Genomic DNA, 24428 nt, shown 5'->3' on the forward strand with positions numbered 1-24428 from the left:
AATAATTAAAATTTGCATCACATAATTATTACCGTTTTATCTCCTGCTTGTTTCAGTTTGCTATTTTGAGCCTAATACCAACCAGTGAGGCAAAAATTGTGTTACTGAACTAATTTTTTATTACTTTCGAAGCGTAACCTATTTCCCGTAAGTACTATGATTTCGTATTATAATGTCCATAATTTTTAATTACAAGAGCACCAAAACTTGTATTTTCATCGTCTTGAGATAAATAACTTACCGGCCGTGTACAGATGAAATTCCTTCGAAGAATGCATGTGATGAACTCCCGTAATCGATTAGCAGCTTTAATAAATAATAGCGACACGCGTCATCACAACCTGCTGGTCTTCCCATATCTTTCTGAAGTATTAATTTTAATCAATAAAATGTAAAAAAAAATCAGTGAGAACTATCCTAATTGTTTTTAGAAGTACATGTGTTTTATAATATTCTTGTTGGCGGCGATGTGGAATTCTGACAAGCTCTTCACAAGTTAAAGTTTATTGAGACGGTTTTTAATCGCGATGTTTGAGAGCTTACCTGATATAATTTGATTAGAACTAATTTATATTCGATTCCTAAACTTTTTGTATACTAGAAACACTAACCGCTAGTTTTAATTATTCCCATTTCTTAGTACAACATAATTAAATACAGAACTATGTTCAGATTCGGCGACATTTGAAAAATTGTTTAAAAAACAACTGTTTATGGAAGTCAGTATCCTATAACCAACGAATAAACCTATAAATAATTGAGTGGATTTCCGAAGCTCCAATAAAAAGACTGTCATTTATTCATCACGATATGTAAAATTGTATGTGTGTGTTTTTTAAAATAAAACAAACGTCGATAGAAGTGGACTAGTTATTTAAGGTTTTCCAACAAAATTTGTAGCCGTCAGTGTTTTCACAAAACGTTCATAATTGTAAAATATCTGGAATTATTTCTAGGAAAATATTTTTTGTGAAACTTCTGTCCCGGAAATATTGACATCTATCATACGTTAATATATGTATGTCCACAATTCGCATCAATTAAATAGTACTTATGTAGATAATGACCCAGAAGGTAGCGTCCTTAATGAACTTTTTAACTAAATCAATAATTTTAGTCCTCTGTTTTGAAGAGAAAAACTCATTCAAATGAAACTAATTTGTACGTGACATTCTTTCGATCTATAAACATAAACACTTCAAGCTAAGCTTGTTATTAGTGATAAGAGGATATTTTTCCCGTTAGTTTTCTGCTTTAAATATATTTTATATTGTCGGTACTTGGGAGTGTAAATTTTTGGTGCAGGGACTGCCAGGGTTTTTACTTTAAAGGGCCAGGGAAGTTCTGTCCCAATAACCGTCGAGCAATTTTTAAACTTATTTTTGTATTTTCAATGAATCAAATTATATCGATAGCTTGGTTCTATGTCATATATTTAATTTTCTATCCGTTACATCCTTCTTTAAATTTAAGACCAACAAACGAGTAAAAAGTGTCATAATTAAACTACTCGTAAAGAGCTCTTTGGGTTTTCGTCCATTTTAGCTAGTTTAACTAAATCACAGTTGATCGTCTATTGTTATACACTTATACATATCTATTTCTTTATCAATTTATATAATCTGCCTATGTTAATTCAGTAATAGATATGGAGTAAAGACTTCACATTTTGCATACCCAAAAAAGATATATTAATTTAAAGACGAAAATTTATATGTTTATCATATCTACAGGACTAACTTACCAGCTATGTACAAATAAATTTCCTTGAAAGAATGCATGGGATGGCACGCATGTAATCGATAAGCACCTTTAATAAATAATAGTGATACGAATCAACATGACCTACTGGCCTCCAATATCTTGAGGAATTATTGATTTTGGCCAACAAAATGTATAACGAAAAATTTAGTGCAAAGTGTTAATCATTATGAGAACTCTAGTAAGTAATTACTTTTCCGGCTAGAAACTGAAATAATAGTATATTATATACCAAGAGACTAAAGTGCAATAACCACTTGAGGGATTACATCACACTTTAGTCTTGTCGTATATATACTACTTTTTGCCCTCTCGGGACTATAGATACTAAATTTTAAATTGGAAGAAAATATTCTTACCTATTTGTGTCCTAAACTCACTGTAATTTTTTTTATTCAAAATATTTATTTTTCCCACTTATTTTGATTTAATATCGAAAAATCACCCTAATTTTCAATCAAAAATTCTCAGGTCAAAATGTTTGCTTTTTTAAAAAAGCGGTATGCTTTTTGTTCGTTGAAATCTCTACTTTCTGATGGTGTAAAAAAAGTATACATTACTATGGCAAATTTTCACAGAAAATCCAAGAAAACGAAAAAACTCGAATTCGAATTTTTTTTAATCATGTAAAATTTTGAGCTATTTTTCAAAATTTACACTTTAATTTATACATTTTAATAAAAAGCTCCAAATTTTACATAATAATTAAAAACCAAATTTTTGAGTTCGAGTTGTCTCCTTTTTTTGCATTTCCTGCGAAAATTTGCTATAGTAATGTATAATTTTTTTTACACCATCAGAAAGTAGAGATTTCAGCGAACAAAAAGCACACAGATTTTTTTTTTTAATTTTTAAATAGCAAATTTCGTGAAAACAAAAAATTTTTGTGGGAGATAAAAATAAAAAACCAAAAACTCGGTTATTTGCATTGTTCGCATAAATCTTGAGGTCATGTAAAGTAAGTTATAGATCTTTTTATTATCTACAACTTTGCCATTTAACGTTTTGCGATAAGACTTGTAGTTTTGCCGGAAATCGTAACAAACCATTTTCTACCCTTAAATGATCACCCTCTTCCCCTTCCCGACCTCAGATCGCCCGTAAATTATTTTCTTTATATTTTTGTTATATTTTCTTCCTTTTCCAATGGGTATCATCCTGTTCTAATTTTTTTTCACTTTTTACCATTTTCAAAGGATTCGGCACTGGCCTATTATTTGGAAACCTTGTTTTAAGTCTCGTCAGTCATCTTAAAATAGTTTTTATTCAAAAGTTCAAAAGTTTAGTTCAAAAGACGACGAGAAATATTTCACTTGATGAATACCTAATTTTGTTTCCTTGACGATTTACCACTTGTAAAATTTGAAAAAGTAAGTCTGCCGTTTCGATCTGTCATGCATAGATAGGTTATATTTGAATTTATTAACATTTACGCCCACATAACTTCAAAAACTATTACTGTAGATGTCAAAATATTGTTTTTATTATAAAGAATTACAATACATTTATCTGCGACCGTAAAAAGTACAATTGTTGTAAACAAAAAACTACGATGACATTAGAAGTGTCTTTGGAATGCATGACAACACCAGGTTTTTTCTCGTTGGCTACAATAATGCTTTGTTGAATTGTGCTGTTACCTGTTGCTGGAATTAGGTTCAGAAGTGCTAGAACAACTTAGTGAGTCCAAATTTTCTTTTTGAAAGTAGCCTTCGTCATCCTAGGACACTTCCAACCTCCACGGCGTTTTAAGGTTAATAAGTTTCCACCACCGTTGCCCAAATGGATGGCACATGACCTCCGGAAACAGCGTCCATTTCCATATCTGAAAGAAAAATCGTTTGTGGGTTCTGTTTTTAGGACGAAGGCCAGCGTATTTCTTGATGAAGTTAATCCATGTTCCCTCAGTTAACATGATTTCTCTCGGTAAATTATTTTGGGTGTTGGTAATGGATACCATAATTGACTCGTCGTTATATTTAATATCTTCTGTAGAGATGTTCGTGAGCTCCTCACGTCTGCAGGCTCCACTGTTACCAATTATCAAGATGACCTAAAATACCTGTATATATATAATATTGTATAAATGTATACTTAACACATAGTTTAGAATAAAAATAACAAATTTGTAAATTTACAATAAAATTAGTAGATACTTACTTTCATGGTCAGGTAAATTTTGTCGTCAGCGTCTGATAGAAATTTATTTATTTCATACGCTTCAAAAATTTTAGGCTTCTTTGGTCCATATCCCTCAGAACACCGTTTTAAAAACACTTATACATGATCTGAACTGGGAGTAGAGACAACGCAAGCTGGAAGATATATATATATATATAACAAAACGTTTTCAGAGGTTGTAGAAATGTTGTTCTCCTTACACAAGTTTTCAAATCCTGCTTTTTTTTTTCATAAATCTGGCGCAACTTGCTAGAGAGGAACTTGCTTAAGAGGAGGTTTTACCCACACGGAAAGTAGCCCGTGCAATGGGTTATGATTTTTCGAATCACTGATTTATTATTGCTTAAAAATAGTTGAAAATTTAACTGAGTGTTGTCAAAGGATGTGGCATTTTGCCACCGTTCGAATTTTTTAAATCTGATAAGCAACTGTTGCAATAAAAATTCACAAAATCACATAAAATTGGCTTAAAAGAAGCGTTTGTAACTCGGCAATTAAGTGACGCCTTCGAAAAATTCAAATGGAGGCAGCAAGATCAATGTTTCGTAACTGTCTATATAAAATTGCGATGTTGTAAATTAGAAAATGTTGCTATAAGACGAAAAAACAGAGCGCATGTTTCCGGACAAAATGTAAGCCGATTTCTGCTCGCCCTCACTCTGGTCAGGTGAGGAAAGACGCTGAGCGGGGGCTCACATCTACTCCCACTCTAAAACTCAAAGCACATTCACGACGAGATCGTATTTTGAAATACTTTTGTCACATTATGATCGGCGCGGCGGAGCGGTACAAGTCAGCAACATAAAAAATCTTTCCAGAAATAGTCTTATATCTCCAGTGCTTTAGATTTAATTGAAACACAGCAATTTGGGAGCCGGAATAGATACTTCCATCGTAAATATATCAACTATTTTAATGGAAAAAAATAATATTAAAAAATTGGTCGAAAGTTGTTTCGAGAGAACTTCCCTCGCTCCTGAAGTACAATAAAACATATCAAGCATTTTCGAGTTGAATTTTTTCTTTACACAATTTTGTGATGAGTTTGTTCCATTTTGTCGAGTACTTGAAGACATCTAGTAAAAATAACCTCAGAATCATAATCAGTGGAAAATCCTGTATAAATTTGGCTTTTTCTACAATTTAATTAAATCCATTTATTTATTTTTTTTAATTTTTTGGGAAATTAGTTGCCTTTTTTGGGGTTTCTTGAAAAGTTACAGGAAAAATGATTCCAGATTTCTGATTTGCGGAGAATTTTCTACAAACTAATGGCGTTTTTCCGATTGAAAAATGGAGTCAATTTTAACATATTTTCGGAAAATTTAATGAAATCCATTTGTTTTTCGAAAAATTTTTGGAAAATTTGCTGCCATTTCTATGGATTCCTTGAAGAGTTATAGGAAAAATTGTTTCCGATTACTGATTTGTGGAGAATTTTCTACAAGATAATAAATAGAGTTTTTCAACAGAATAGAGCCCGTTTTATTTTATTTTTTATAAAATTTTTGAAAACTATTTGTTCGAATTTTTGGATTATATGAAACATGTAGAAAAAATAATCTCAAAGTCATAAGCGGTGGAAAATCCTCCATAAACTTGGTTTTTTCTCCAATTTAATTAAATTCATTTATATTTTTTATTGTAAAATTTTTTGGAAAGTTTATTGGCATTATTTTAGACTCCTTGAAGAGTTACAGGAAAAATCTTTCTGATTACTGATTTGCGTCGAAATTTCTACAAACTAATGGCATTTTTCATTGGAATAGAGTCCGTTTTAATATTTTTTTGGAAAATTTTTGAAAACCGTTTGCTCAGTTTTGTCGAGTACTTGAAGAGATCTAGTAAACATAACCTCAGAATCATAATCAGTGGAAAATTCTGTATAAATTTGGCGTTTTCTCCAATTTAGTTAAATCCATTTACATTTTTTTTGGAAATTTTTTGGGAAATTCATCACTGATGACGTCTTCAACATTTTTACAAGGACACGTACATCGACTTGGATTGGTGCAGTGTAAAATAAATTGACGTATTCATTTTTTTTTTGAGTCACCTGTTTAAGCAAATCTAAAAAATTAGTCGAAAGTTATTTCGACAGGACTTCCCTCGCCCCCGATGTACAGTGCCACAACTCCCGCTTCTTTGAAAAATTAAAAAATTTGATTTTTTGTTATAAACATTTTTGAGATGTCATGGCATTGATAGGGAGATTGGGCAACTTTTGGTTAGCTTTTTACCATCTACACGATATTCTTAACATACATATGTATAAAATGTATAAAATACAATCGGTCCGGTAGTTTTGGAGATTATCTCCATAATAAAAGTTTGAACAGACGGTACACAGACTGAGCGACGAAACCTAATTTTTCATACTCTATGAGTCATGAAATGTTGAGAAAACATAAAAATAGCCAGTCGCCTCCCGATAGACTCGATTACAATACTTTCTTTGCTTACGCTCAGGAAATAAAAATAAAATTTGCACCTGTATAAGAAAATCTAAAAAATATGAATGCAATGATAAACTACAAGTATAGTCTGATTATATTTTGCACATTTTCGAAAGAATTTATCCGCCAAGATTGTGAGATGACGTAATAAATTATTTAGAGTTGATAAACAGATACTTATATTTTGATTAAAAAGTTACCATGACGGCAGATAGACGGACAGACATACAGCCGGAAACGGGGACATATTTCTTCGAGAGGTCATTCTTATTATTGTTAAGTACAAGGACAGTTAGCAGTAACAAAAAAAGCTGTTGTATTTTTGCCGTTTGGAGGCCCGAGGATATTCATACTGAAAGTATTTTAAAAGACACAGAATTCTGGGACACAAAAATGGACCCAAAACTGAGGAATTTTTATGTGAATTATGCAGTATATTACTTGAATTAACATATTTTAGTTACAAAAGAAAATTACCCCTAAGAGAATAAAGAAACAACGTCAACAAAAATTGTTCACTTGTAGGCACTGTCGAAGCAGGCTGCCTTTCTTTTTATCTCCTACATAGAATACGGAATGAGTGAGACGGCTGTATGTCCAATACTAGCCGGATTATTCTTTTGATTGCTTTTGTTGGTGCCAGATTATTATCTCACATTGTTCCTTCCCAAGCATAAGCTAAGGAAATATTGTAATAAGGTCCATGAGACAAATGGCTACTTTCATGTTTTCATGACGTTTTATGATTCCTAGAGTACGAAGAAATAGGTTTCCCGTTTAAGTATGTTGACGTCTGTCCGCCATCTGTGTTGATTTTTATTAGACAGATAATCTCCAATTATTTATTATTGTTTTATTGTAGTATTGTTATTATTAGTATTACACTGCACCCATCCACACTGATATACTAAGTGTCCTTCCAAAAATGTTGATGACGTCAACAGAAATCTTTGTGATGGAAACATTGACTTGAAACATAAACATTATCGTATAAAAGTAATAATAGTTGCAAAATCAAGTTTTAGAATTTTCCGAAGAAGTTGGATATGTTGTACTGTTCTGCAGGGACGAATTATTTTTAAATTTTCCGAGTAGTGGGACGTGAATCATCTTACTATATATATACGCTGACCGGCAAAAAAACCAGCCACCCTGAAAAATTTCGCAAAATCAAACTTTAAAAATTATTAATTTAACTAGTGATCGTTATTTTATTAAAGAACCATTCACTATTAACAAATGATGTACAAATTAGCAAAAAAAGAAGACAAATAAACGCAGAATTAAATTAAGTTTAACAAAACAGAAACAGCGACAATTTGAGAGACGTGTGTAAGAGTTAACGGCATTGTTTTCGCGTGAAAACGTTTATTAACTGCCAAACTTATAATCAAATGATGAAAAATACTGTTCACAGCAACAGCCTCCTTTATTGTTTTATTTAAGAAAATATCGTACTTGGTCTGTTTTGTTATTTTGTTAAATTTAATTTACTTCTGCGTTTATATATCTTCTTTTTTTGCTAATTAATTACAACATGTATCAATAGTGAATGGTACTTTAATAAAATAACGATCACTAGTTAAATTAATAATTTTTAAAGTGGTTTTGTGAAATTTTGCAATTTTTTTGCCGGTCGGTGTAGATGGTAGTTATTTTTTTTTGTTACTGTTCATTTACACTTTGACGTTTTGGTATTTTGTTCGTATAAGTTGAACCTTTTAAAGAATATTTTTCATTTAATATATTTTTTTATGTTAAATTATTATTATGTATTATGTTAAATTTTAACTTATTAAATTGTATTCCCTCTGTCCGAAAATATGGTATACATTTTACAAAATTATTATAATTAACCAGTGATGACCAGCAAACTATAATCAAGTAATTTTGTTTGCAACTTGTATAATAATGGAACATCATATAAATAGTGGACTGAGATCTACGTTCGTTTCTGTTAAAAAAGTGACCAAGAAAATTACTATAATAACAACAAAATAAATCGACACAAGAATAATTAAATTAAATAAATTATTTATTATAATAAGTAAGGTTACCAATGAGATTGCTATGTTCCCCAGATGCTCTAAATAAAGTCCCATTGCATATACATTGAAATGTATTGTCTTTATAATAGTGTTATTAAATAAAGTTACAAATGTATACCATAATTTCGGACAAAAATAAATTTAAAATGTACACCATATTTTCGGACGCAAAATTAAATTTTGTTGTCGACAACTCGACACGATGTTCCCCTGACTTATTCGTAACCTTGAGCCTTGAAGTGGTAAAATCTACCTCCACCAGTGTGAAACATGAAATTGATATCTTTGGCGGCCTGGCGGCGTTCCTTCACTCTGCTGGAAATACGTCAAGATACGGAGTTGGACGACGGTACCCGAACTAAGTTGAATCTTTCTGTGTTTGCTTTGCCCCCCGAAAATGTTTACGTCCCTCAGAATGCACAGATGTCACAGTCCGAGAAACGAATGAATGGCTTGACTAAAACATCCTGTATTAGTGGCCAAAGCCCGTATTTCTGAAGGCGTAGAGTGAAAAACTTCTTCGGAATTTATTTTTACAAATAATATGACATTTCAAATGAAATTTTTTCATTGCCGTCCTTCTTGCATTCTCTAATTCTTGCCAAATCTCGCAAAATACCCTAGATTTCGAAATTTCATAGTTTTGATTAAAAAGGCACAAAGTGAAAAAAATACGGTATGATTACATCCGATTGTGGAGGAGTTAAGGTCCTCTACAATACTTTTACTTGTGTACCAAATTTCAATGAGTGCTGATAAATCGTTCTGGAAATATTTAGCTGTACTCATACTTTCGGTAAAAATATGTAGAATTGAAATTACATTTTTTTAAGATTTCACATTTTTATCACTGACGATGAATGAATAACACAAACAATTTCACAGCATACTTACGCATTTATATCAGTCAAACTGTTGTGCAGCTGTTAAGATAAACTTGTTGCTTAAAATCGTTCCACCACAGAGCCATTGTAAATCTCCAGGAGTTGGTTCGTATCTAGCTGCGGCCTATCACAAAAAAAAAATAATCGATCACAATAAAAATTATAAGTGATTTCAAAAAACGTGTATTCGTGATTCTAAACTTTCAATTAACAATTTCTTTTATAAGACATACTGTTTACATGGCTTTAGGTTTAAATTAATTATTGCGTTGACATCAAACGCTTCTCTGCCTACGAATTAGAGGTTGGTAAGTTAATATGTAAACTATGAGTAGAAATAATCAAGTTTTATAGAAGGGTGTATATAATTTTTAGGGCATACTTTTTAGAAACATTGCTGTTTATCACTTGGAAATATCGTTCTTTTTAACAAAATAATAATAGTACGACGCCTATGGGTTTTCTAGTATGTGCGGTGATTATGGGTGACTCATCGGCGCCGAACGGCGTTCGCTAAAGAAAAGCCTGGAACGGGAAGTCGCGATGAGTGTTCCAGAACAAACCTAGAAGCGGTGAGGGAGACCTCTCGAGAAGGACCGCGCGGCTGTTTAAATGGGAACCACCGTCGAGAGCAGTTAGTGTAGTCCAGGTAATGGAAGAAGTAGAGTCTAGTCAAATCCATTCCAGTCGGAATTATTCTGTACATAATCGTTGTGTCATTACAATTAGTCGTGTATAATATTATAAATTGTTGAGTTTACCCATGCCGATTTTAATCATCGATCAGAGTAACAGTATCTTATATGAAACTTAGTTTATACTTAGTTCAAAAGTGTATTAATTTTTTGTTGAAATTTTCTCACCATGTGTGGAAATTCTTTTCGCTCAGCTGCCACACCACCTGCAATAATTAGTTGTAAGGCATCTGGTGACTCATGCACATAACGAGAGTACTCTCCACATTCTGAAATAACAAATGCACAAATATATTTTTTACTTTCCGAGCATGAGCAAACGAAATATTTTAATCGAGTCACTTACTTTAATACTTTTTTACAACGATTTTTGCCAAATTTTATATACCCATTATATGTATTTACTATGGGTTTCAAATTTTATAAAATATACTCCTACGCGTGCAGTTTATGAATCCATGTTGAGTTTTTACTAGGGCATCCAAATTTCAGGAAAAAAATCAAAATTGTTTTAACAACAATTGGTAGGATTCCTTACGAGACATTACCAGTTTAACAAACATCTACATACGATAGGGGTGGTAACAGATCCAATCTGTCGTGGATGCAATGAAGAAGAGGAAACAGCTGAGCACATTCTTCGTGAGTGTCCAGCCCTAGCCTCCTACAGGGAATCCATACTAGGGGACACCTGGCCTAGTATGGCAAAAATCAGGGAGTTTCCATCCTCTGCATTACTCAAGTACATTCAAGCAGTTGGGTGGCTTGATGAGTAGAGGAGCGGGAAAACACCCTGATATGGACTTGGGGAAGGTACAATGGGCCCAAAGGCGAGGCCTAAGTGCCGGCTAGCTACGGTCAGCCCCCATAAATTAAGAATCCAGAATCCAGAATCCAGAGTTACATATGAGATATGTATTTTGTGTTGCATTGAAATTTGGTCAGTTATAATACTCACTCTGTATATTTTCCCACCAATGTATTGGCAACGTTGTCATAAATGTGTATCAAGGAAGTCCCTCGGTACATGTAGCACAATATCCTGCTTTATGTGTCGTTTAATAATAACCCGTCCTAATTTTTATTTAATAACTACGAGTATATAAGGATTGTCACAAATACATCTACTATCTTAACAAACTTAACAAATTTACTTTAATCTATTCATATCACTCACCTTATAGTTTTAATTACCTACATCACTTCATTAGATGGCATTTGCTATGTTTTCAGACTCTGTTTTTTCCTTCATAAAATGTTCACCACACTATTTACTTGCTTTTATTTCACACTACGTACGTAGTTTTATCGAATTCAGTAACTTTAGTACTGTTATTACGTTTGCTGTTGGGGTATCTATATACAATATTATGTAATTTCCGATGTATACTCCATTTTTTCCATTTGTTACTCTAAAATAAGTAATATTTTAAATTTACGTGTAATTTCCATAATAATAAAGCAAGCCCACAGTCGATAATTTCCTTTTAAATTACGGGAATAAACTAATAACGGTAACGTAATAATTGTAAAGCAAGTAGGTATGTGTTTATCGTTAGCTAGAAATCGAGAGACATATTACATCCTACAATTGAAATATACGAACAGTAAAATAATCATTCATACAAAAGTCACAAAAGGACTTTTATGAAATTATTCTGTAACAAAACTCTTAGTAACCAGCATTTGCAACTTTTGTTTCAACAATTATTTTTAACATAAAAACGGTTGATAAACGCCTTCGGTGAACACAATCGCAGACTACACGCTGAACTTTTTCAGGTAAGTTTCTAAAAATTTTGTTAAACAAATGCTTCTTTATTTCCATAGCATATGTTTTGTTTTGATGTCACCAAAGCAAATATCTTTATCGCACAACTAATAACTAGCATTTACTAGTAACACGCGTGCCAAAATTTGTACAATTAATATGAGAAAAATTAAAACTAAAAAGTTAGTTCAGAAAATGACAAAACTTTCTACTAAAACACGTGATACAAAATTGTTGCCAAAAATTTTATTTTGCCTGAGAACCAAACTGTATTCACTGTGATGAGACGTTCGTTATAAATATTATGTGAATACACTATTATATGAATATGTGATTATTTTTGACTGGGTGGTGTATTATGATATTAGGCAACTATAACTCAAATTAATGTAAATTTTAAATAAGTTCATTATTTCTGCTACATGTGAGGCAAGTATAAATTATTCTTTTAGGTTATCAACATGGATGACGTTAATAATAAAATTATAATATGTAGATCAACAAGAAGATACTTGAGATATATTTTACTATGGCCCTATCCTGACGAAGAACTCAAGTCAGGAAATTATTATACACTCCAGGTTGGGGTTTACATTTTTGTAACTTCTATTACATCTTTATCTATACTAATACATTTAATAACCACAACTATAAGTACTACTGGATACACAGTGCAATTTTTCTTAATATCTGGACATTTTTTAGAAAATTTGGAAGTGCCGGTGATGGAAGATGTCACTCTTGTGGCATCGATTACAGGAATATACTACATGACATTTATTTACGTGAAAAATCAACCAAAATTAGCAAATCTTTTAAAAGCAATGTCAAATTTTCAAAGTTTTGGAAAACCAACTAATTTTGATCAAAAGGAAAAAAAATTGAATTTTCTATCTAAAGTTGTTTTTATTTATCTCACAGTTGGCTTGACGCAGTACATTGCACTGAAATTTAATCAAAGAGAAGAGTGTGAGGAAAGGAATAAAAACCAAGGTCTTAGAGAAAATTGTGGATATATGGCACAATTGTGGACTCCTTTTAGTACACAGAATATTGTTGTTTATTATTCGTTTCATGTACACGTATTTCTCTCCATGCAGTTGTTAATGAAACCCAACATGTTACTAACGTATCATGCTTTCGAAATTACAGAACATTTGATTTTAAGGATTGAACATTTAAATCAGATGTTGCATGAATGTTTTGACAACGTGGATTATAATTTTTCTCGCTCTAGACTATCTAAATGTATTTTGTATCAAACAGATATACTGAAGTGAGATTTTACAAAATACGTCACCTGGTAAACTGATTTTGATACACAACGATTTTACAAATTAAATTGAACGAGTATTTCTTTACAATCTAGTTAACAGTAGGAAAAATTTATAGGGAATTAAGAAATGTTTTTAAGTCAACCTCTAGTCAGTTCGTAGATACGAAAAAATAAAACTCTAAAATATCATTGTTTAAAGTCAAAATTATCATTCTTTTGAAAAGAGTATTTTGTTTTGTTTGAAACTATAATTTTATAATTCCCAGGTCATATAAATAAATAATTATGTATTATTACATAGCTTCTTCTCAGTTATAATTATAGTTATTTTATAATTTTTTATAGTATTACTTTCGCAAGACCGCTTTTAAAGGTCACTTACATTTTTTTTCACGAGTTTCTTGTATAAGAATGAACTGAGAGAATATGTTAATAATTGTTTTTTAATTCACGTCTAAAATGCTTATGTATCAAAATTAGTTTGCCATCCGGCATACTTCTGCAATAAAACATTTTTTTTAGTTTGGCTAAATCACTGGATGAATGCTTTTCGAATGGAATGTTGACTCATATCACTATTACTGCAATAATTTGCGCTTGCATAGGAAAACAGTTTACTGAAGTATACGAAAGTACAAGTATTTTGCAACAAAACATTCTTAATATTTTAGGGTGATTATCTATGTGCTATAATACATTTTTCCGGCTGGATTTTTACTCTAGTGTTTGCCTGCTTTTCGGGGCAACAGTTAATTAATGCCGTAAGTTACAAGCTTTTATAAAATTTTTATAACAGCTGTTTCTTTTAGAGTGAATCTATTCCTACAGCTATATGGTTTTCAAAATGGTATGAAGTGGATATTAAACTGCAACGTGAAGTTTTGTTTGTATTGGCAAGATCTCAAAAAATTTTCTATCTCACTGCTGGCCCTTTTAATGTTCTTTGTTTTCCTCTATTTGTTTCGGTAAAATTTGGAATAGTCGATACATATGTAATTATAGTTTTTGCAGGTGGTCAAAATGTCGTATTCAATGCTTTGTTTATTAACAAAATAAAATAGCCAGCTACAATTCGTCAGTACGAATATACACAACTGTTGAGGATTCAGTTAGTTAGTTTAAGTACGAAAAAAATATTCTTTATAAAAGTTTTCCCTAGCTTTCTGTAGTATTAAAACCATAAACTTCAAGGTCTTTCTCTTCCTTCTAAAAGAAAATTTAGGCAATAGTAGGTAGTATTTTGGAATAATACTTAATTAAAAATACACATGCGCTTCCTGCACTATAATCGATTCTTTGCAAAGGTATCATCATCTATTTTACAAGCATATTGACAGCTTCTTGTTAATAAATTATTGAAACCAAAAATACTTTAACTGACTGCGGATAAAGGTTTTGTTAGCGCTTAGGATGGTTTATCCTTTAGTCCCTGCTGTAAATATGTCCACTAAGACGACTGTACCTGCTTAGTTCTACCACAACTTTTTCGTTTCATTCATATAATAGTAAGAATGGTTAATTTAAAAAATTGGTCGAAAGTTATTTCGGCAGAACTTCCCCCCCTCTTTAAGGACAATGAAACATATCCAGCATTTTCGAAAAATAATAAAACTTGATTATGTGAATTTAATTTTTTTATGACAAAAGTCTGCTGGGCGTGCGTTCCAAATGAATTTTCCCTTAACAAAATTTTGTGATGACGTCATCAACATTTTTGAAAAAACACGTACATCACTTTGGATAGGTGCAGTGTAATACTAAGGATAACAGTATTGTATTCCCAAATTTTAGGGAAAATGGAGTGAGCCGTTCCTGATTTAATCAATAAAATATATTAACTCTTTCATTAATTTTTCTGGATCAATTTAAAAACTTTTAATGCAATGATAAATTACAAGAATAGACTTATCATATTTTGAATATTTTGGACAGGAGTTATTCAGCAAAATTTTGAGATGACGTCAATAATTTTTTTGGAGGAGATAAACGAATAAATTTGGCTTAACGATTTACCATGCTTACGATAACCTTAAAATATTTGCAAGATTTCAGAGCAAACGGTATTGCAGTTACAAAGTTATATTGTCATTCAGTTTTAAATTTTTTCCAAAAATTTTGAATGGCTAGAGTGAAAATTCAACACGGATTCACATACCACAAGTGCAAGAGTATCTTATTTAAACAAATTTAAAAAACTTTTTATTATAAATTTTGGGAACGACGTCATCCCATTGGTGGTGGGGATGATTATCCAAATTTTATTTAGTATTTGACCATCTACATGACATTCCTAATATACAAAAAAATATGACAATACTCGGAGTTAGTTTCGGAAATTACTTGATAATAAAAATGGATACAGACACGAAGCAGACAGACAGACGGAAGCGGTAGACCACTTTTTCCTATTCTAGAGGTTATAATACATCGAGAAAACCTGAAAGTGGCAATTCGGTCGATGGACTCAGTTACTATACTTCCTTAGCTTACGCTCGGGAAGTAAAAAGACAGTTGGAACCCCCGAAAAGCTTTCACAAAAAAAAGGCATTTGGCGCTCCTGAGAAGGTTTTACATTATTAAATCAAGAGGGGCGTATTCTCACCTTTTCGGGAAAGTGGGGTAACAACATCAATAAAAAAACTGTTATGACGTCATAAACATAAATAATATACAATGCCAGAGGAAAAGAGAAAAAAACGAAAAAAAAAACGGCCAAGAATCGAACACGCGATGTCGGTCCGCATTCCTGACTCGTAACCACTAGAGCACGATCAGGATGCTTTACGCTAATGGTTTTGATTTCGGTCTGGTTGCAGCAACATCGGAGTATTCAGAGTTCTATTTCGGCTTAAAAATACTACGTGTTCGCGAATTTTTAATTTACTGTTAATAAATATTTGTGAAAATGTTTTGGGTTAGTGCTGTGAACAGGAAGGAAAGTGGATATTTTCCTTAAAAGGCTCAAAAACAGGCAAAGTACCAGTCAAAGCGGATAGCTTTTCCGAGAAATAAATAATATTTAAACATAATTAACATTATTTATACTGTTTAAATGTGATAAGTATTATTATGAAATAATTAAACCGAAAACCATTTTCCTACAAACATCAAGTTATTAAAAAGAATTCAATTTGTTCAAACATTGTTAAATTAACACCGAAAAGTTGCAATTTTCCGGTCAAAAAATGAAAAATAATTTCCGCAATCTCATCGTGACGTACGATGACGTCACTGTCACGTGAGCTACCTGAACAAAGGTCACAATTTCGGTCCTTGGTGTTCAGTTTTGATATCCATCTGATGGCGACAACTTTGGCGTGTCGTTTTGACGGAAAAGTAACACGTTTTTGCGATTTTTTAATTTATTGTTAATAAATATTATTGAAAATGTTTCACATTAGTGTTGTGAACACGACGGACATTTTTCCAAAAATGCCCGAATTTTCTTTCATGTTATTTAAAAAATATGCCATTAGAATATGCAAAGTACTGCGTTCATAATTCATAAAATACCATGTCCACAATTTTTAAAGGACTATTTCGAAATTTATAAAGTGCGGCATCCAACATCTATAAAGTACTGTATAATGTTCCATCCCTTATTAGCAAATCCTAGCCCTCTCCTTTCCAGACAAGACCTGCTTCAGACCTTCTCGTGGTTCTTGCTGAGCATCAACGATCCAGGCCAAAAAAATTCAAATACTTCGAGTCAGCAAAGTTGCCCAAAATTCGTGAAATTCGCTCGTTGGTGGCCAACGTGGAGCAAGAGAGGCTTTTACAACTGAAGCATTTATACTGTTTAAATATGATAAGGATAAACATGTCATAATTAAACCGAAAGCACGTCTAGGAAATGCTTCAATGTCGGTCATTTCAAGACGAGAAAAAAACATTTTTTCTTATGAAAGTTTATTTAAATTGTAGTCTACTTTTTTTTAAATTGGTCTGCGAAAATCGAGTGAGCGGTTCCATCAATTTTTTGGGGGGAATAAATAAATATTCTTAACAATATACCATGCTTACAATATCTTTAAAACGTCTTCAAGATCTCAAAGTATTCATTTCTGCAACTCTTCAGTTATTCACTAAAATAAATTGACTGATCCATAATTTTTTTTGAGTCACTAAAAGAAAATCTAAAAAATATGAATGCAATGATAAATTACGAAAATATACTGCTGATATCTTGCGCATTTTAGATAGGATTTATTCGACAAAATCTTGAGATGGGGTCATCAAGTTTTTGGGCTTGATAAACAAGTATATTTTGATTAAAAACCTATCATGGCAAACAGTAACTTCAAAACGTCTGCAATATTTCAAAATTCAGTTTTGCAATTCTTGATTCAATCAATAAAAGAAATTGACTCAGTGATTAATTTTTTTGAGACACCCCCTATAAGCAAAACTAAAAAATATGAATTGTATGATAAATCACAAGTATAGTCTCATCCTATTTTGGACATTTTAGATAGGATTCATTTGGCAAAATTTTGGGCTGACGTCATCAATTTTTTGGAGGGGATAAGTATATATATTATGAATAAAAATTTATTATGTTTATCATATGTTTGAAACATCTGCAAGATTTCAAAGCATTCGATTTTGCATATTCAAAATTAAATTGTAGGTGAAACGAAGTTCACGGGGTCAGCTAGTAATAAATAAAATTTGTATCACATAATTATTACCATTTTAACTCCTGTCTGTTTCAATTTGCTATTTCAAGCTTAATATCAACCAATGAGGCAAAAATTGTATTATTGAATTAATTTTTTTATTACTTTCGAAGCGCCAGCTATTTTATTTGTGTTAAGTAAATCCTTATAAGTACTAAAGATTTCATACTATAATGTACATCATTTTTTAATTACATGAGCACCAAAACCTGTATCTTTATAGTCTTGGGATAAATAACTTACCGGCCGTATACAGATGAAATTCCTTCGAAGAGTGCATGTGATGCCGTAATCGATTAGCAGCTTTAATAAATAATAGGGACACGCATCATCACGACCCACTGGTTCTCTCATATCATTATGAAGTATTAATTTTGATCAATAAAATTTATAGCAAAAATTCAGTGAGAACTATACTAATTGTTTTTAGAAGTACATGTGTTTTTTAACGTTTTTCTCGGGGGCGGTATAGAAATCTGATAAGCTCTTCACAAGTTAAAGTTTATTCAGACGGTTTTTAAACTCGATGCTTGAAAGCTTATCTGATATAAGGGGATATAAAACTAATTTATATTTGATTCGTAAACTTTTTGTTTTACTAGAGACACTAACCGCTAGTTTTAATATACCCATTACTTTGTATAACATAATTAAATTCAGAACTATATTCAGATTCGGCGACATTTTAAAAATTGCTTAAAAAAAAACTGTTTATGGAAATCAATATCCTATAACAAACGAATAAACTTATAAATAATTGAGTGGATGTCCGAAGACCCAATAAAAAGACTGTCATTTATTCATCACGATATGTAAAATTGTATGTGTGTGTTTTTTTAAAATAAAACAAGAGTTACTAGAGGTGGACTAGTTATTTAAGGTTTCCCGACTAAATTTGTAGCCGTCGTGCCGTCGGTGTTTTTACAAAACGTTCAGAATTGTAAGTGTGGGATTTCCATGTCTGGAATTAGTTCTAGGTAATTATTTTTTGTGAAACTTCTGTTTCGGAAATACTGACATCTATTATTAAATGTTTAAAGTCGATCTGTTCCTTGAAAGTTACCATAACTTAATGTACACCATAACAGTTTTTACGTCCAGTTTCTCCCACAAACAGGCATCTTTTAAAATATATTAAGCACCAATATCATTTTACTTGTACGTTAATATGTGTAAGTCCATAATTTCGCATCGTATAATAGATAGTATTTCGTATGAAGATAATGACCCAGAAGGAAGCGTCCTTAGTGAACTTTTTAACTAAATTCAATGCAATTTTTTGGGGGCTTGGAAATATTTGTCATGCTAATGAGGTATGATATGAGTTTGGAAGATCATCTGTATAAGTCGATATACAGAAGACAGATAGACGGAAAAGGGAGATATATCCTACTATGTATAGTTAAAAATAATTTTAGAGATTCTAGCTTAATCAATAATTTTAGTCCTCTGTTTTGAGGAGAAAAACTCATTCAAATCAAATTAATTTCTAGTGACATTATTTCAATGAATAAACATAAACACTTCAAGTTGGGCTTGTTATTAGTGCTGAGAGGATATTTTTTCAGCGAGGGTGTTATTTATACTACTAGTTTTTATTTTAAAACGCGAGGGAAGTTCTGTCGAAATAACCGTCGAGCATATTTTAAATTTATTTTTGTATTTTCAATGAATCAAATATGTTATATTGACAGCTTCGTTCTATGTTATATATTTAATTTCCTATCCGTTACATCCTTCTTTAAATTCAAGGCCAATAGAGGAGTAAAAATTGTCATAATTAAAGTACTCGTAAACAGCTCTTTGTTTTTCCGTCTATTTTATCTAGTTGAACTAAATCACAGTTGATCGTCTTTCTATTGTTATAAACTTATACATATCTATTTCTTTATGAATTTATTCAATCTGGTTATGTTAATTTAGTAATCAATATGGAGTAAAGATTTCACATTACGCATATCCAAAAAGGAGAAATTAATTTAAAGGCGAAAATTTGCATGTTTATCGTCTCGAGAGGACTAACTTACCGACTGTGTACAAATAAATTTCCTTGAAAGAATGCATGGGATGGAACGCATGTAATCGATAAGCACATTGAATAAATAATAGTGATACGAATCAACATGACCTACTGGCCTCCAATATCTTCAGGAAGTATTGATTTTGGCCAATAAAATGTATAACGAAAAATTTTGTGTAAAGTGTTAGTCATTATGAGAACTCTAATAATTACTTTTCCGACTTGAAACTGATAATAGTTATTTACGTGGCAAGCTTAGTAAATTAGCCTTTACGGGCGAGCCGGAATGTTTGCAGGGCGAGCGACGTAGGAGCGAGTCCTGTAATCCGGTGAGCCCCAGTAAAGGCTAGTTGCAAGCGAGCCGCGTACAACGTTTTACTTCCTCTTGCTGAAAATCCTGAAAATGAACAACTTTAGCATCTCTAGAAATTTTACTTGAAATTACAGTCATAGAAATTGTAGTTATTTTTCATAGTTTGCTCCGGTAACTATGGAAAATTGAATTGTTTGAAAATAACGGGACTGTCAATTTGTAAATTCGATTAATAATTTAAATAGTTTAATTTTGTTTCTGAGCTCTGCTAATTGTGGAATTCGATGAAGATGAAGAGTTTGAAGGTGATGTTAACGTTAGTATTAGCACAGTATTAGTGAGATTAAGAAAAAGGCCGACGCAGCGAATGTGTGTTTGATTCCGGTGCTGTCATGATAACGTTTTACAGGCAAGGTGCCTGTAAAGCTGCCACGGTAACGCTTTACAGGCTGGGTGCGTGTAAAGGCTAATTTACCGAGTTAGTTCAGACGACAGTAAAGGAGCTTTAACAAGACAAGAGGAAGTAAAAAAGTAATTTTCATCTACAAAACGTCAGCGTTTATTAAAATACTTATGCCATTTAGTAGGTACAATTAGGTTAATACATTTAAAGAAAACTTCTGTTTAAGTAAGACAACATTTTGAAAAGTGTTTAAAAATCAACTGATCATCGTATCGTATAAAGGACGAGTAAAATTATACCTAATGTAGCTGATTTTCGAAACTACGATATGTAAGCTTCTATGCTTGTATTTTGTAGAATAAAGGACCAATTTCAAGTTGGATTTGCGATATTCCAAGTCCACGTTGATATGGAAGATGTGATGACACTGATGACAATAATATGTAGATATTAGGCCCAATTCTGAATCAAACCCGTTAAAATTTAAAGGTTGTTAAAAAAGAAACAACCAATCAGATTTACGAATTTAACTCGTTACTATGGAAATTTACAATTTAACACCCTTTAAATTTAACAACTTCGATTCAGAATTGCCCCTATTCACACTCAAATACAGTCTTTTAAATTAAAAATACTTGTCATGAAGCCTGATAATGGTTGGAAAAAATCGGTCTAAAGTTATTTACACAGAACTTCCAGCCGCTGTACTTATTCTTCGAAAGATTACAAAATTTATTTATTTTTTGATAATGCCTATCAATAATTAAAATAAAGATATGCGATAAAGTGTTAAAGTAAAATTAACGAGGCACGCTTATGCATAGACATGTTTGAAGTCAATTTTCCCGTTATAAATTTTGTGTTGACCTGATGACGTTATCAACATATTACCAAGGAGACGTGTGTCAAGTTGAATAACTGCAGTGTAATATAAAAAATAACAGTATTGTAACCCCAAATTTTCTGAAATATTGAGTAGGCCGTTCTTGACTTGATCAATAAAATAAATTTTCTCATTCAGTAGTTATTTTTTTGAGTCACTCTATATAGCAACTCTAAAAAATGTGAATGCACTAATAATCCACAACTATCGACTTATAACATTTTGTACATTTGAGATAGGATTTATTCGGGAAAACTTTAAGATCACGTCATCAAATTTTTGGGATTTTCCTTGCTTACTAAAACCAAGCGTCCAATTTTCAAAATTTTTCCAAAAAATGGTTAAAATGGGGTCAATTGTCTGACGAAATATCCACAAACTGATGCTGCAGACAATTTTAGAAATCGAAGTTAACTGAAAGGAATGTTTGGTATTTTTTGGACGATTGTTTGGAAAACCAACCATTTCGAATCTTCTCAATTATTGAAAAAATGAACTTTATCTTCAAATAGGTAAAAAATCGAAAAATCTGGAAATCCATACTATAACTGATTTATGAAATATTCAAAGACAAAACAAAAATGATCCCCCAAAATTCTAATAACTCGTCTCAAAACAATGCACAGAAAAATCACTGAGATTTTTTCAAATTAGTAACAAAAAAAGGGGTCGCTGAGGTTCTTTCAAATTACTTCAAAAACAAGACAAGGGATCTTTGAGATTTTTTCAATCTACTTCAAAACTAATACACAGAAAGATCCCCGAGATTACTTCAGAAACCAAAAAGGGATCCAAAGATTCTTTAAAACTACTACAAAAAAAAAACAAAAAGTCCCCGAGGTTCTTTCAAATTGCTTCAAAAACAATACATAGAAAAAGCCCAGAGATTCTTACAAATTACTTTAAAAACAAGACCAGGGATCTCCGAGATACTTTCAAACTACTTCAAAAAGGCTGCACAGAAACATCAACAAGATTCTTTTAAATTACTACAAAAACCAGAAAGGGATCCACAAGGTTCTTTCAAACTACTTAAAAAAACACACAAGGCGTCCCCAACGTTCTTTCAATTACTTCAAAAATAAGATAAAGAAACTTCGACATTCTTACAAATTAATGTAAAAACAAGACAAGCACGAATCTCCGAGATTCTTTTAAACAACTTCAAAAACAATACACAGAAATATCCCCGAGATTTTTACAAATTACTTTAAAAACAAGACGAGAGATCTCCGAGATACTTTCAAACTACTGCAAAAACAATACACAGAAAGATCCCCAAGATTCTTTCAAATGACTTCAAAAACCAGAAAGGAATCCCCAAGATTCTTTCAAATTATTGAAAAAACAACACGGAGTCCCCGAAATTCTTTCAAATTACTTCATAAACAAGACAAGCGATTTTCGATATTTTTTAAACTATTTCAAAACTAATACACAGAAACATCCCCGAGATTCTTTCAAACTACTTCAAAAACAAAACACAAGGATTTGCCGAGATTTTTTCAAATTTCGTTAAAAACAATACACAGAAAAATCCCAGACACTCTTTTAAATTGCTTTAAAAACAAGACACTGAATCCTCGAGATTAAATTAACGTAAAACAAGATAAGCAGGGATATTTAAGATTCTTTTAAACTACTTAAAAAACAATACACAGAAAGATTCTAGCGATTCTTTCAATTTATGTACTTCAAAAACCAGAAAAGGATCCCAAGATTCTTTCAAATTACTAACTAAACCTAGAACATTGACAGGATTTCAGAGCATTTGTTTCTGCGGTTTCAAAGTTACTTTATAAAACATCATTATACAAATTTGTTTTTTTTCAAAATCTAGAGGTTTAAAGTAAAAAAATTGGTCGAAGATTATTTCGACAGAACTTCTCTCGCTCCTGTTGTACAGTAAATCACATCCAACTTTTTCGAAAAATTACAAAATTTGATTTTGCGAATTTTATTTTTACGAGAAGTTAAAAAAATACATGTATGTAATGTTACAGTAAACACAAAGACGCGTGCTACGGGCATGTTTCAAGTGAGTTTTTCCTTTACAAAATTTTCTGATAACGTCATCAACATCATCAGGAAACGTTATCAATTTGGATGGTTGCCGTGTAATCCTAATATAATAGTATTGTATTTTCTGGAAAATTGAGTGAGCCGTTCCTGATTTAATTAAAAAATAAGTATATTGATTTATTCACTAATCTTTTTGAGTCACCCTGTATAAACAATTCAAAATAATATGAACACAACGATAAATTGGAACTACTCACAGATTAATCATATTTTGCACATTTCTATAGGATTTATTCGGCAAAATATTACTATTGCTTCATGTTGTTGTTAATTTTTTTAAATAATTTTTATATCTTTGGAAAGCTTGCTTTAGCTCTCATAAGTCACCTTAAAGTAGTTTCTGAGCGTAAATATTATTTTCTAAGGGTGGATATTTCATGTCAAAAGAAGATAACAAATACGTACTTCAGTGAATAGCTAATTTTGTTTCCTTTACGATTTATCACTTCTAAAATTAGAAAAAGTAGGTCTGCCGTTTTGATCTGTCGATCGTTATACTGTTCATCTGTCTGTTGAGGATTTGTTTCAAGTGTATTTTAGAATGACCGTGTAAATCGCAGTACGCTAATTAAAAATGTTGTAACCAAAATATTAAAAAAAAAAATACTTTTTATTATAAGAAAACACAATACATTTCGAAGATCTGTATAAAGCTTACAACTTGGTGAAGCCACATTTTGGGGGCTAAGCATTTGCGCGACCTCAATTTTCTTTTTTAGGGTGTCCTCCACGTAGGCTTCTGCTACTCTAGAGTACTTCCAGCCTCCATGGCGTTTTAAGGTTAATAAGTCTCCACCACGGTTGGCCAGTTGGGTGGCACCTGACCTTCGGAAACAGTGGCCAGTAAAAAGTCCTGGTTGAGGTAGCCTAAGAAAAATGGCAATTTTTTAGATACATTCCCCATAATATTAATACCAATTGGATTATTGACACAGCGTCCATTTCTACATGTCAAAAAAAATCGTTTATGGGTTGT

General features: G+C 31.8%; 1 protein-coding gene across 1 annotated transcript; it reads left to right on the forward strand.

Moving 5' to 3' along the window:
* The first annotated feature begins 12363 nt into the window (after positions 1 to 12363).
* On the forward strand, positions 12364 to 14153 carry LOC135125598 (odorant receptor 85b-like). The gene is made up of 6 exons (XM_064051235.1): positions 12364 to 12450; positions 12502 to 13072; positions 13595 to 13694; positions 13744 to 13833; positions 13882 to 14037; positions 14084 to 14153. Exons 2-6 carry the CDS (start codon positions 12522 to 12524, stop codon positions 14126 to 14128), a joined length of 942 nt encoding a protein of 313 aa, XP_063907305.1. The 5' UTR covers positions 12364 to 12450; positions 12502 to 12521; the 3' UTR covers positions 14129 to 14153.
* Positions 14154 to 24428: the final 10275 nt, after the last annotated feature.

The sequence above is a fragment of the Zophobas morio genome, unplaced genomic scaffold, assembly GCF_036711695.1.
Source record: "Zophobas morio isolate AGI-343-1 ecotype UQ-CSIRO unplaced genomic scaffold, CSIRO_AGI_Zmor_V1 ptg000009l, whole genome shotgun sequence".
Classification (NCBI taxonomy): Eukaryota; Metazoa; Arthropoda; class Insecta; order Coleoptera; family Tenebrionidae; genus Zophobas; species Zophobas morio.